Consider the following 14,693-nt stretch of genomic DNA (forward strand, 5'->3'; position numbering starts at 1 on the left):
AATAGACAACCAACAAGGACCTACTGTCTAACACAGGGAACTATGCTCAATATTTTGTAATATCCTATAAGGGAAAAGAATCTGAAAAAGAATAGATATATATGTAAGTATAACTAAATCACTTTGCTATACACCTGACACTAACACAACCTTGTAAATCAACAAGCTTCAATTAATATATTTAAATATATATTAATTATATATATAATTAACATATATAAATATATATTAATTATATATATAATTAACATATATATATATATAGGCTACCCAGAGGTAAAAGAATCTGCCTGCCAGTGCAGGAGACCTAGGAGACCTGGGTTTGATCCCTGGGTCAGGAAGATCCCCTGGAGTAGGAAATGACAACCCACTTCAGTATTCTTGCCTGGAAAATTCCAGGACAGCAGGACCTGGCAGGCTATAGTCCATAGTGTTGCAAAAAGTTAGACATGAATCAGCGACTGAGCACACAGATATGTATATATATTGGTTGTATATAAAAGGAGGCTTACTATTATGGTAAAGTTTACTTATTTAGTGTAAAAATTTTAACTCCTAAAAATGCATTTAGCTCAAGAGTTTTGTTCCCTTTTAGAATTAAGAATTTTTTTAAAAATTACTTTGAAATGCATGAAAACATATTCAACCTGTTTAGTATAAAAAGAAAAGAAAATCAAATTGACAATAAGGTACTGTATTACATCTGTCATATTGGCAAAAAACAATGGATGCTTAGGCTGGTAAAGGTACAGGGAAGCCAGCAATTTCTTACAAAGCTCTAAGAGTATTAATTTGTATAACCATCTGGAGGGCAATTTGGCAATGTGCATCACAAGCTTTTTGTCTCAACAATTTCTCTTCAAAGTTTAGGTCCTGAGGAAACTATAATACAAGTATACAGAGCTGTCTGTACACAGTGCTGTTTATTGAGTATATGTGAATTCAGTGGCATACAAACATGATTGCCTATATACTCTGTTGAATCTTCCTTTCTCATTCCTCAAAGGCACTGTCAGATATCAGAAGAAAGTCTGGTCTTATCTGCAACTTTAGGCTCTTATCCAACTGAACACTGCCTTCATCCTGGCTCAGATTGGACCACGGGAAGAGGCATAGCTTGCCCTTTCCTTCTTCCCCATTATATCATTTCTGATTCTTACCCTTTCCAATCTTTAGGGATGGGAGAAGGAATGGAAGGGAGGGCAAATACTTTGGTACTTAAGGACAACTATTGATGCCTTCTGCATGGTAGGTATCCAGATGCTTCTCAAAGACCATGAGTAAGGTCTCCACGTGGTTCAATTCTTCCTCAGTCCTGACCACTAAAGATCCACTCCTCAGGCTCTTACTGCCAGGGTCCTGATGATCAGCCCTCTTGTGTTTATATCAATAGCAAGGCTCAAGCCTGGCCACCTTTTCTCAGCTTCATCTCTGTCCAGCCTTCCTTTCCTCTACCTCACCTGGCATGAGAGACAAATCACCAAGGCCTAAAGTCGTTTGATGGGGGAATGAAATACCAGTGTCCCCTTGTTACATGCATATCTAGCTTTACTTATTTGTCTGGATTCAGAAGCCTCCAACCAGACAAGAAACTTACAATGCCAGCAAGTCCTCCAATCCTTATACAGTCCAATTGGTAGGTGATAGGGTGTTGGTAACAGGATAAGTCTACTATCTTTTTTTTAAATGCTACCAGTATGTGTCTGGGGGTTCTTTGAGGACCTTTTCTAAGGTACTGAATTACCTGATACCAATTGCTTTCGGTTTGGGGTTGTGGGCTTCATTCCCAGGTAAAAGAATTCCTACTCTATCTTTTTAACAATAGTAAAAGTGCAAACCAGAAATAACCTAAATATCAAAAGATTTGTTAAATATAGTATATCCATGTAAGTATACATCATTTGGTGTTATAAATTATGATCCAATTCTATCTATATTTATTGAAATGGAAAGATATTCTTGACACATTGCTAAGCAACAAATGTTAATAATAGAACATTATGTTTCTGTCTATTCATGCTGCTGCTGCTGAGTCGCTTCAGTTGTGTCCGACTCTGTGTGACCCCATAGACGGCATCTCACCAAGCTCCCTCGTCCCTGGGATTCTCCAGGCAAGAACACTGGAGTGGGTTGCCATTTCCTTCTCCAATGCATGAAAGTGAAAAGTGAAAGTGAAGTCGCTCAGTCGTGTCCGACTCTTAGCGACCCCATGGACTGCAGCCTACCAGGCTCCTCCGTCCATGGGATTTTCCAGGCAAGAGTACTGGAGTGGGGTGCCATTGCCTTCTCCACTGTCTATTCATATACACTATTATATACAATAATATGGAGTAATAGATATCAAAGCATAAGCGTCCAAGTCAAGGATCAGCAAACTGCTACCTGCAGGCTAAATCTAGCCTGCTGCCTCTTTATCTGAGTTTGTTCAATCACACGTGCTGCTGCTGCTAAGTCACGTCGGTCGTGTCCGACTCTATGCAACCCCACAGACGGCAGCCCACCAGGCTCCCCTGTCCCTGGGATTCTTCAGGCAAGAACACTGGAGTGGGTTGCCATAATCACATGTGCAGGTGGCTACTTTCCTGCTATTACAGCAAAGTTTAGCACAAGTTGAAACAGAGACTGTGTGGCTTAAAAGCTCACTATGTTTATTATCCAGTGCTTTACAGAAAAAAGTTTGTTGACTTTTATTTTAGATAATAGAATCATGGGCGATTTTAATTTTTTTAAATGTTTGTCTAACTTTATTTTCTATATCAAGCATTTATCATATAAAATATTGCATGTATCTGTTATTGATATGTTATCTGTTATTGAAGCCATTGACACCTGATTAGAAAAAAACTTATTTATAACATTAAACTCAAGAGTAAACCTCGTGTAAACCAAAAGTTGATTATAGCTTCCAAAGTTCTACTTCAAATAAGGTCTACGATATAGTTAGAATATTCATTTGTTTTTAAAATCAAGACCTGTAAATGGACATGACTCTTCTAATTACCAACAGTATTAGTTTCTGAAAACTGATTTCAGAATTCTTACACGTTCTTTTCATCTTCCATGTCAGAGGATTTGTGCTCTGAGGCTGTCTATAAGTAAAATAGTGTTAAGCTGGGTCAATTCGAGTAAAATTTTTGGAGTAAAAAAAATAGTGATACATAAATATTGAAAACTGATTTCTTTCACCTGGTTTATCAACTGGAAATTAAAACATTCCAAAAAGAGAGATTTTCAAAATGTTTTGAGCTTTGGAAAATAAGTGAATCAGAGTGGGACCTTTCAAGAAAGCTACTTTGAAAAACTAAATTCATTTGGATGCATAAATTATGGATATTTGTTATAAAGGGCAATTCTGATGCAGCTCAGCAAATTTTACTTCAAAATTCTGCAGGATAAAACCTTAAGAAAGGAGTTTGAGTAATCAGGAAATAATTAAGACAGTCAGAAAACCTGCTAATTAACATTAGGTGAGGGAATACTTGAAACTGGAATTCATATTAACCAGAAGTTCCAGATGACATGCATCTTTATTAAAAGAAACAGAAGTAAACAGTTCATTAATTAAACTTTCAAATACACAAAATAAGAAGGCTGTAAAAATGTCAGTAAGGGAAGAGAAATAACACACTTTGATAAAAATATCTAACAATTAAAATGAGAATAATAAAATTAGGCTTTGATGCTTATAAGTATACATATCCAAAAAGAAAGTCAGAATTTAAACTATTGCTCAGAGACTTTCCTGCCGCAGAATCCCCTGAATATGATGACACCATTTACACATTTCCAAAGTCAATATGTTCCTAATATTCTCAAAGTTTAAGACTCTAATCTATCTAGGGCATGCAAACTAAAACATAAATTATCTAAATGTGAACCGTGTAAATCTTAAACACTCCGTAACTTTTTAAAAGGGAAACAGCTATTCATAGTATCTACTTTCGGAGAAGGCGATGGCACCCCACTCCAGTACTCTTGCCTGGAGAATCCCATGGACGGAGGGGCCTGGTGGGCTGCAGTCCATGGGGTCGCTAAGAGTCGGACCCGACTGAGCGACTTGACTTTCCACTTTCATGCATTGGAGAGGGAAATGGCAACCCACTCCAGTGTTCTTGCCTGGAGAATCCCAGGGACAGGGGAGCCTGGTGGACTGCCGTCTGTGGGGTTGCACAGAGTCGGAGACGACTGAAGCGACTTAGCAGCAGTATCTACTTTAATATTTTTAAAATATTCTCTGCCTTCTGACTCAATCCATCCTTATATCTCCCATTACACCTGTTGCCCTTTTCTGTGCTGACCTACCAGGTACTCACCAGGAAACTCCACGCTTTCCAACAGCTAAACATTCCCTCACATTTCCACTTCTAACCATTCACTCCCTGCTCCTTTCCACTCCATTCCATGCTTATCTAAATCTGATCTTCAAAACTCATCTTCAAAACCTAGACAGAACGTCACTTCCTTAATGAAAAATTCCTTCCTAACCAAACATGCTGCTGCTGTTAAGTCACTTCAGCCGTGTCCGACTCTGTGCGACCCCATAGACGGCAGCCCACCAGGCTCCCCCGTCCCCGGGATTCTTCAGGCAAGAACACTGGAGTGGGTTGCCATTTCCTTCTCCAATTAACCAAACATAATTACTTTCAATTCTAGATTCTCATGCCTCTTGCCAGTTTCTGTCATAAATTAGAGATCTCTGAGTGAATTTCTTATATCTGCTGCTAAGCTATTACTTTTTTAAAGTCTGTGCTATGCTTGAAGTTAAGTTGCTCAGTCAGGTCCGACTCTTTGTGACTCCATGGACTGTAGCCCACCAGGCTCCTCTGTTCAGGGGGATTCTCCAGGCAAGAATACTGGAGTGGGTTGCCATGATCTCCTCCAGGGAACCTTCCCAACCCAGGGATCGAACCCAGGTCTCCTGCATTGCAGGCAGATTCTTTATCATCTGAGCCACCAGCAAAGCCCAAGAATACTAAAGTGGGTAGCCTCTCCCTTCTCCAGTGGATCTTCCCGACCCAGGAATCAAACCAGGGTCTCCTGCATTGCAGGCAGATTCTTTACCAGCTGAGCTACCAGGGAAGCCCTTTTTAAAGTCTGTACCTACTTTATTTATCAGAACTATGCTCTTCAGTAACTAGCACAGTGTCAGCAGTTAGCATATTATAAATACGCACTTAATGAGTAAATGACCTCTTTTGAAACGGAGACGTAGAAAGGAAATCTGTGTACTTTTTTCTTAAAGAAATAGGGACACAGAGGAAAAAGATATAGTTTTGTCCATCTTCTCAATGTACCTTGAATCAGATGATTGTTGAATACCATAAATATTTTTAAGGCAAACATGCTTTAAAACTAACCTATAATTGTAAAACAAAGAAACAGCTTTTTCACATCTCCAGGTGACTAATGTATGCCTCTTATAATGTTAATGCCACATGAAGTCCTCTCTGTGCAGGAAGATTAATACATTACATGGTGAATAGTTACAGAAAAGATCATGCTTATTGATGCTACCTACTAATCTGTGGGGCATTTTTGAATATTAATGAGCCCCCATTGCCACATTTTTAAGGTAGAAATAATCTTTAGCCTTACGTTTTTCACAAGTTTGTTGTAAGAGATTAAAAGATAATGTAAGTGATTGTACTTAGTAAATTATATATAAAGTTCTATGTAAGAATATAGGAGGGAAGTCAACATAAGGGAAATTAAAATAATATGGATAAAAGACAGAATGAGTGACGACTAAATGACTAAAACACGTCAGATTCTTTAGGAATTTATATAAATATTTTATGAATTGCTTGAAGCCAAGAAGGATTTTGCTACACGCAATAACTTAAGCTCCCATCACAAGAAACTGAGTAATACCGTAGGAACAAATCTTAAAAGATTACTGAATTATTTCACTGCTTTGTATCATTCAGTCACTAAGTCATGTCTGACTCTATGCAGCCCCATGGACTGCAGCACACCAGGCTTCCCCGTCCTTCACTATCTCCTGGAGTTTGCTCCAGCTCATGTCCATTGAGTTGATGAAGCCAGCCAACCATCTCATCCTTTGTTGCCCCCTTCTCCCCCTGCCTTCAATCTTTCCCAGCATCAGTGTCTTTTCCAATGACTCTGCTCTTCACATCAGGTGACCAAAGTATTGGAGCTTCAGCATCAGTCCTTCTAGTGAATATTTAGTCCTGATTTCCTTTAGGATTGACTGGTTGATCTCCTTGCTGTCCAAGGGACTCTCAAGAATCTTCTTCAATACCACAGTTCAAAAGCATTGATTCTTTGGCACTCAGCCTTCTTTATGCCCCAACTCTCACATTGATACATGACTACTGGAAAAAGCATAGCTTTGACTCTATGGACCTTTGTTGGCAAAGTAATGCCTCTGCTTTTTCATATGCTGTCAAGGTTTGTCATAGCTTTTCTTCCAAAGAGCAAGCATCTTTTAATTTCATGGCTTCAGTAACCATCCACATTGATTTTGGAGTCCAGGAAAATAAAGTCTGTCACTGTTTCCCCATCCATTTGCCATGAAGTGATGGGACTGGATGCTATGATCTTAGTTTTTTGAATGTTGCGTTTTAAGCCAGCTTTTTCATTCTCTTTCACTTTCATCAAGAGCCTCTTTAGTTCCTCTTCGCTTTCTGCCATTATTATCTGCATATCTGCTTTGTGAGTTCTAGAAAATTGCAAATTCAATCTGAGGGATCCTTATAGACAAGAGAATACCAGACTTGAAGTAATCTTCAATCTAACTTACTTACTATTACCATTCAGGAAGACTGATTTACTTCCTTCACTCATACTATTTGAGGTCAGTTTAGTAAAAGCCTGAGATCTTTTCCATCATACTTCATGGTATCCTGAAGTTTTAATAAACTCTCTAAAAAGGACTAGAGATTGTGGAAACCAAGGATTAAAAGGGATCTGAGCATTCCTTTATTCCAAACACCACCCAGGTGTTGAAATGTATCTACAGTATCCCTGCTGTGTCTAGTCTTGACCTTGATGAATCCAACTCGGGAAAAGAGATGGAAATCAACTAATGATCCCTAAATCAATTAAGCAGAAATACCATCTCCCCTCATTTTTGATGTGTGTGGAAGTGTTGGTTTGCCCCCAATACAGAAGAGACACCCAGAACCTTATCATTCCTTCATCCTTCCTTCCTTCCTTCTTGGTCATCCAAGTCCGTGGTACATGGTTAGGGCAATTACATAAATTTTCAGTTTTAATTCCCTTTCTCTCTTAATGAGAGTTTATCAGCATACCTACAGACATTTTCTAAGAGCAGGGCTCTACTAGGATTAAACTTGTGACGAATTTTGTATTTGCCTTAGAAGCTCCACCTTCTTTCTCAAAGGAGCCACTGAATAGAGTCTGTCTTGAATAACAAATGAACCCCAAAGTGTTAGACTCTGTTAAAGTCACTTTGACCCCTCTTATAGCCTGCACATGGGCCTTGAGGATTATAAACATTAAGTAGCTACATGATCAAAATTCCAAGACATCTATAAATGATTTGGCTAATCCTCATACTGTGCTTGTGGTTAATGTCATTATTTAAAACTTATGATTCAGACTGGCAGTAGTTAATAAGTATAATAAGTAGAATCTTTGAATCTTTTATTTGGGGTAAACTGCATTGCTATTCAAAGAGCAGCAAAAACTTAACCAATCATAACCAAAATTAACTATGTTTCTTCCCTCCCCTCTGCCCTATTCCCTAAGGTTAAAATTTTAACTTGGTATAAAAATTGAATTTTAACTTTATGTTCTCCATGTCATAATTAAAACATGAGTAGTCAAATGAAACTGCCATTGCATGTCTTATTTCATGTTACCATCATATCATTTAATCAGATTGGAAGGTAGCTGGTTTCCCTATATATTAAAAGGACAAAATTTATAACTCAGGGGTATCAGACAGAAAGTTACCTGCTGCAAGTGGGAGAACAAAGTCATGTTTCAGGAGTCATCATGACCTTGCAGTGATCTGATATGGGAACTGAAGCCATGGAGTTCTTTCTTCAATCAATCTCAACGAAAATCTGCACCACACACACACGAACTACATATAGAAAACAAACTTCTGCCTGCCAGAGGGAAAGGTGGGGGGTAGGGAAGAATAAATTAGGAGTTTGGGATTAACATATACACAAACTACCATAGATAAAAGAGATAAACAACAAGGATCTACTGTATGGCACAGGAAACTCTACTCAGTATTCTGTAATAACCTATATGGAAAAGAACCTGAAAAAGGATGGATATATGTATAACTGAATCACTTTGCTGTATGCTGCTGCTGCTGCTGCTAAGTCACTTCAGTCGTGTCCGACTCTGTGCGACCCCAGAGATGGCAGCCCACCAGGCTCCCCCGTCCCTGGGATTCTCCAGGCAAGAACACTGGAGTGGGTTGCCATTTCCTTCTCCAATGTATGAAAGTGAAAACTGAAAGTGAAGTCACTCCGTCATGTCCGACCCTCAGCGACCCCATGGACTGTGGCCCACCAGGCTCCTCCATCCATGGGATTTTCCAGGCAAGAGTACTGGAGCGGGGTGCCACTTGCTGTATACTTGAAACTAAAACAACATTGTAAATCAACTATACGCCAATATAAAATAAATTTTTTTCAAAAACTACATGCAGAAATCAGATTTTTATTTTTAATTCCTTTATGTCAATTTGTCTGTCCTTATGGTATATGAGGCCTTAACATTGTCTCTGTGTGTCTCTCTTAGAAGAAAAAGGGAAGTTAAAAGGCAGCATTTCCAATCAAGTATCAAGCTCTGAAGGTGGCTTATTTCTTCCCAAGCCTGGCACAGCAGCCCTGCCACCTGCAGCAGCCACTTCTCCCTCCAAGAGCACGAATGGAGCGCCTGGTACTGTTTCAGAATCAGAAGAAGAAAAAGCCAAAAAACTGCTTTATTGTTCACTATGCAAAGTGGCTGTGAACTCCCTGTCACAGCTAGAGGCACACAACACAGGTTAGTAGCTACTGTTTGAATTTAAATAATGTTCATAATAAGATCCAGCTTTTCCCATCAGAATACCTTATCCTTTGTTGTTCAGACATTAGGTTTGTTCGGTCTTCTCTACTTTTTTGATTCAAAGGAGTGATTTTAAGAAAGTATGGTATAACAACTTTAGAAACAGCAAGGCAGAAGCAGCTTGGAGATAAAATTTGTTCTCTTCTTTATTTTCTCAAAAGCATCTAGTACTTCCCCAAACTCATTATGATGAAATGACAGAAATGAAGACAAATCTCTCTCTATGCACAAGGTTCACTGCAACACACTCCTAAGAGAAAAAAAATGGAAGCAACCTAAAAGTCCCTCAGCAGGGAAATGTTGAATGAATTATAGTAACCCAGGATGATAGAATATATCACTCAGCCATTACAGTAAAATTACAAGAAAATATGATTTGATGTGTGAAATTTTCAGGATATTTAATTTGCATGATCCCAATTTTGAAAACATATTTTTTTAGTGTACTAAGAAAAGAAACTGAAAAGAAATACACTAAAATTATAACAGTGGTTATCTCTGGGTGGTGAAAATAGAGGTAATGTTTATTTTCTTATGCTTCTCTATATTTTCATATTCTCTTTATTATATACTCATGGTTTCCTTTTTTTTTTCAATGAAAATATGTTAAATCTATGTGCATGCCAAGTCGCTTCAGCTGTGTCCAACTCCTTGCGACCGTGGGGACCTAGCCCATGAGGCTTCTCTGTCCATGGGATTCTCCAGGCAAGAATACTCGAATGGGTTGCCATGCCCTCCTCCAGGGGATCTTCCCAACCCAGGGATGGAACCTGAGTCTCCTGCAGCTCCTGCATTGGCAGGCAGTTTCTTTACCACTAGCGCTACCTGGGAAGCACCAGATTAGCATTAAAAAAGTCATTTCAAAAAGTTTTGGGAAATGCAACCTAAAGATAAACTTTTCAAGAGCTTCATATAGTTCTTAAATAGCTATTTACTATATGTTTCTTTCTGTCTTAGGATCAAAACACAAGACTATGGTTGAAGCTCGTAATGGGGCTGGTCCAATTAAGTCCTATCCAAGACCTGGATCAAGATTAAAGATGCAGAATGGCAGTAAGGGGTCAGGACTACAGAACAAGACATTTCATTGTGAAATCTGTGATGTTCACGTTAATTCAGAAATTCAACTCAAACAGGTAACGTACCCTGAATTAGTAGTCACTGTTGCTTGGGTATCCTTTTGACTGTATCCCTGGTCTATATTAATGGTTCTCACTGTGCTCACAGTTAAATTTCCTGACCTTATAGGATGCCTATGATATACAACATGGAAGTGCTATGTGGAAGAAAAAGTTAGTACTAAATATCTGTGCCTACTAATACTACAGGCTTCCCTGTGGCTCAGATGGTAAAGAATCTGTCTGCAATGAGGGGGACCTGAGTTTGATCTCTCTGTTGGGAAGATCCCCTGGAGGAGGGCATGGCAACCCATTCCAGCATTCTTGCCAGGAGAATCCTGTGGACAGAGGAGCCTGGTGGGTTACAGTCCATGGGGTCACAAAGAGTCGGACATGACTGAGCAACTAATGCTTTACTTTTCACTTACTATTACCACATGTCAGATTCCAGGCTTGGTGTTAGAGACCAAGGAGCACCGCGGTCACTTGGAGCTTACAGCTGAACAGGGACTTCTAAGATAGGAGAGGTTCAGTCTGTCTTCCAAGGACCCAAAGTCTGCTTAGGGAGACAGATTCATCAGTCACTGTGGTGCATGCATGCCTGTTCAGTCCCATCCGACTCTTTGCTACCCTTTGGACTGTATCCCGCCAGGCTCCTCTGTCCATGGGATTCTCCAGGCAAGAACACTGGAGTGGGTTGCCATGTCCTCCTCCAGGGGATCTTCCCAACCCAGGGATCAAACCTGTGTCTCTTACATCACCTACATTGGCAGGCATATTCTTTACCACTAATGCCATCTGGGAAACCCCTAGTCACAGTGTTAATACCAGGCAAAGTTCAAGGAGTGCCACAGAGAAAGGGAAGGGAAAGAGGTGTTGCAATATAATGCGGAGCAAATCTTAATTCAGAGAGTGTGGTGATCTTACCCACACCACCACAGAACCAGGGACCTGGAACTGGGAGTGGAGGAACCAGCTCTTCACCTGATCTCAGTATGTCCTATTTCCAGGAACCAGACATATTTTTCTGTCTAAGAAATACATTTTACATAGCATAAGACTCACACATCCATTCAGCTAACGCATCAAACTTTTTTCAGCACATTTCTAGCCGAAGGCATAAGGATCGAGTTGCTGGGAAGCCATTAAAGCCGAAATACAGCCCTTATAACAAACTCCAGCGGAGCCCAAGCATTTTAGCAGTAAGTTCACCTTGCCTGCTCACCTGTCTTGTGGGGCAGCCTTGCTGGCTGGGGCAGAGACTGTGGGTAAGGAGGGTCTAGGGACTAATTGGTTCTGAAAGCATTTTGACTTTAAATAGCCCTCATAGAGAGGAAATTTAGAAGGAACTCAGTCCCTTCTATAGGACACCTTGAAGATAGATTGTTTAGAAGAAAGAAACTGAACCTCTGTAAGGGCCAGTACCTTACTGTTCACAGGACCTTTTCTGAAGATTCCCTTCGTTAGCATATAAAGAAAAGTCAAGTCTTGGGAAGAAGGGCAGTGATGCCGGAGGAATCTTGGAGCATTTTAGGGAAAAGGGACTGCTTTCCAAAAACGAAGTGCATCTATTTAATATCCTCCTCCTTTCTGGGGTGTTTTTCTCTTTTTCCAGAAAGCACATGGGTTGTGTATATTCCTCTCTCTTTCCCTGTCTAGCAGGCATGTTGAGAGTCAGCCTGTCTTACCTGCTCTCAATGTGTGCTATTTTTAGTTTCTTTGCAAAAATATCAATGGGTTCCACCAATAGATGTCATATAAATACCCAGATGGAAGGATTTCCTAATCTCCCTGGGACTTAGCCCAATGTGGTGGTCTCTCTGAGGCTGAAAGCTGGGATTGGCCAGCTGGAGGTGATACTGACATTACCCCCAGCTTTTCCGAAGCCCCATGGATGCTGCAAGCAGGTATTACGAGCATTAAGCAAATCCAGCTTGCAGAGCTCCTCCTGATTGCAAAAGAGAGGGATTAAGGATTGATTTCTTACTTCACAGGAAGAGTCCACCTGGGATTCCTTTTAAATAGAGATAGTTTCTAGCCCACTTACAATCATTACCAATGACAACTCTGAGTTAGCTGCAGATTTTCAGGGAATAGTTTTTAAGTAGCCAGAGAGGCATAAACTGACTATATCTTCTTGACTCCTCATGGGTCCCCAGTGTCCCGAACTCCAGTTACCTCAACCCAGTGCAGCTTTTTTAATGTGAGGTGAAGGGTAAGGCACATTCTCTTAAAAGCCTCATTGTGGCTTAAGATAAGCCAGAATTTTGAATAGAGCTCCTCCACACTCTACACAGGAAACCTTCTGGGTATATTTGGTTTTTCCTTGTGAGCAGCAGCATAAAATAGCTTCAGTATCTATTCATAGAGGCTTTCCCCCGAACCTAGTGCCCAGGGGCAAGGACCACCAGACAAGAGTTGAAATGGAAACAAATTATAGTTAAGGTATGCCAAGAGACTTTGAAACCAGCTTTGTGAAAATAATCTAGACAGGTCAAGATTTTTAAATTTTGACTTCTTTATGTTGGTTTTTACTTACGAAAATATATCAGCACTGCCATCATTCAAAACTCTCTCCCCACCCCACTCCTGGTTTTCTCCCTCTCCTAGGCAAAACTTGCATTCCAGAAGGATATGATGAAGCCCCTGGCCCCGGCCTTCCTGTCCTCGCCCCTGGCGGCGGCGGCGGCTGTGTCCTCTGCGCTGTCTCTGCCGCCCCGGCCGTCGGCCTCGCTCTTCCAGGCTGCAGCCATCCCTCCCGCTCTGCTGAGGCCGGGCCACGGCCCCATCCGCGCGACCCCCGCCTCCATCCTCTTTGCCCCGTACTGATGTTCCGCAAGCCCCCAGACGGTTGAGGCAGTAGGGAAGTAGAGCAGGAAAGCCAAAAAAGGATTCAGCAATTCGAGCATTTTGAGTTGCAGTGCCGCACCCAGCTGCAGAATGCAGCATCTGACTCCAAAGAGAAAGTCACTGAGATTCAAAAGTGTTTTTTGGGGGGGCGCTCCTGTAATTTTGGAATCTGAGCAGCACAAGCTTTGTCTCTCTCTTTCCTCCCCCTGCCCTAACCCATTCAATTTGTGTATTTGAAATACTGAGTTTCTTGCAAATGTGTTTGTCAGAAAAAAATATATATGTGCGTATATATCATTCTCTGACAATTTCTCCATGGGTGTGATCTGGCTTAGAAACAATATGGAATATTTTCCTGACAGACTTGAAAACTAGGGTCTTCCTCACACGTCTGTAAATAATCCTGGAATCCAACTGGGCACATTCTAGTGTGGAACAAAACCAGATGAACACAAGTGCTTGCTTGTGGACACCATCTTACCAACGGATCACCGCGTTTTCCTTCTGGTGTACTCTTGTTGACAGGGATCGTGTACTGTTTTAGACCCAAGTGCTGTTGTATCCTGTGTAGTACTAGATCTGTATTTCTTGTCTGAATTAACACTTTTAGTTGCTGTGTAAATGTTAGGAGGCAAAGTAGCTTTGAATTTTCTCTTTGAGAGAACAAAAGATAATGTATTTTCTTTGTTTTACATTTTATTTGGTGATATTTAAACAAAATAGAAAGCCATATAACATAGCTCTGATTACTACCTGTCCGCTATTTTTGTTTAACTTATTTTGGAGCTTCCTCACCAGTTTTGAGTTGCGAAGCAAATGTATACAAACAGAAAAAGAGCTTCCTAAATTGCACATTTTTGCACCTCTCGTGCACTCTGCAAGAAGACAATAAATCTGTGTATTTCTATGTCATTATCTTCATTTTTAACCTGTTTTCATTTGTAATGATGCTACATAATTTTGTGGCTCCCTAATGCAATAATGTACAGAAGATAAAAAAAAATTTATAATTGAACAATCTGTCTTTCTGTTCACTGAATCTGTTGCAGGTTATGCTCCCATGCCCCCGTTTCTAAGCTGATATCAACAAGACTGGAATGTTTGTGATATCAGGGGCAAGAGGTATAAGACAGCAAAATAAAATGAACTCTTTTAGAGCATCTATATCTGCAATCTGTAAATGGTAAAATGTCTGTGTATTTTTTTAAATGTACCTTTTCAATAAAAGTACAAAAAATAAAATCTGTTTATTTTCAAAGTTATTTTCTCCTGAGACACCTCCAATTTGAACTCATCTGATGAAGGATTTTCAGTAGGTGTAAAGATTGCTTCTAACGTATTTAGCATTTTCACTTCTTATTTTCAGCATATTTATTTGTCATGTTTATTCATTACTGTTCACAGCATCTGCACGAAGTGAGACTTTACTGCTGTTTTCCCTCTGAATCTCTAAGAAGTTGGACCAGAGTTGTAAGTGTGACCCAAAATCACAGTAGCAGCCTGCCAAAAATGTTGACATAGTTTTTAAACATTCCCTGAGTCTTCTAAATCCCAAACTCATCTTTTATTCAAGTCCAACACAATAATGATCTCCTTTTAGAGGAACTGATTCCACTCTCCCCTTTGACCTTCTCTAATCAGCCAACCCCTCTTTTCTTCCACTTCATT

At 40.1% G+C, this 14,693-nt stretch overlaps 1 protein-coding gene across 11 annotated transcripts in view; it reads left to right on the forward strand.

Moving 5' to 3' along the window:
- The window catches only part of ZNF385B (zinc finger protein 385B), a 475,657-nt gene extending 461,390 nt beyond the window's left edge, over positions 1 to 14,267 (forward strand). For all 11 annotated transcript variants that reach the window (XM_070802844.1, XM_019969931.2, XM_019969940.2 and 8 more), the window contains 4 exons: positions 8,749 to 8,994; positions 10,015 to 10,193; positions 11,276 to 11,377; positions 12,786 to 14,267. In XM_070802844.1, the coding sequence (XP_070658945.1) occupies positions 8,749 to 8,994; positions 10,015 to 10,193; positions 11,276 to 11,377; positions 12,786 to 13,004 (746 nt within the window). In that variant the 3' untranslated portion in view covers positions 13,005 to 14,267. The remainder of the gene's footprint in view (positions 1 to 8,748; positions 8,995 to 10,014; positions 10,194 to 11,275; positions 11,378 to 12,785) is intronic.
- The last annotated feature ends 426 nt before the right edge of the window (positions 14,268 to 14,693 follow it).

The sequence above is a fragment of the Bos indicus genome, chromosome 2 (assembly GCF_029378745.1).
Source record: "Bos indicus isolate NIAB-ARS_2022 breed Sahiwal x Tharparkar chromosome 2, NIAB-ARS_B.indTharparkar_mat_pri_1.0, whole genome shotgun sequence".
Taxonomy (NCBI): domain Eukaryota; kingdom Metazoa; phylum Chordata; class Mammalia; order Artiodactyla; family Bovidae; genus Bos; species Bos indicus.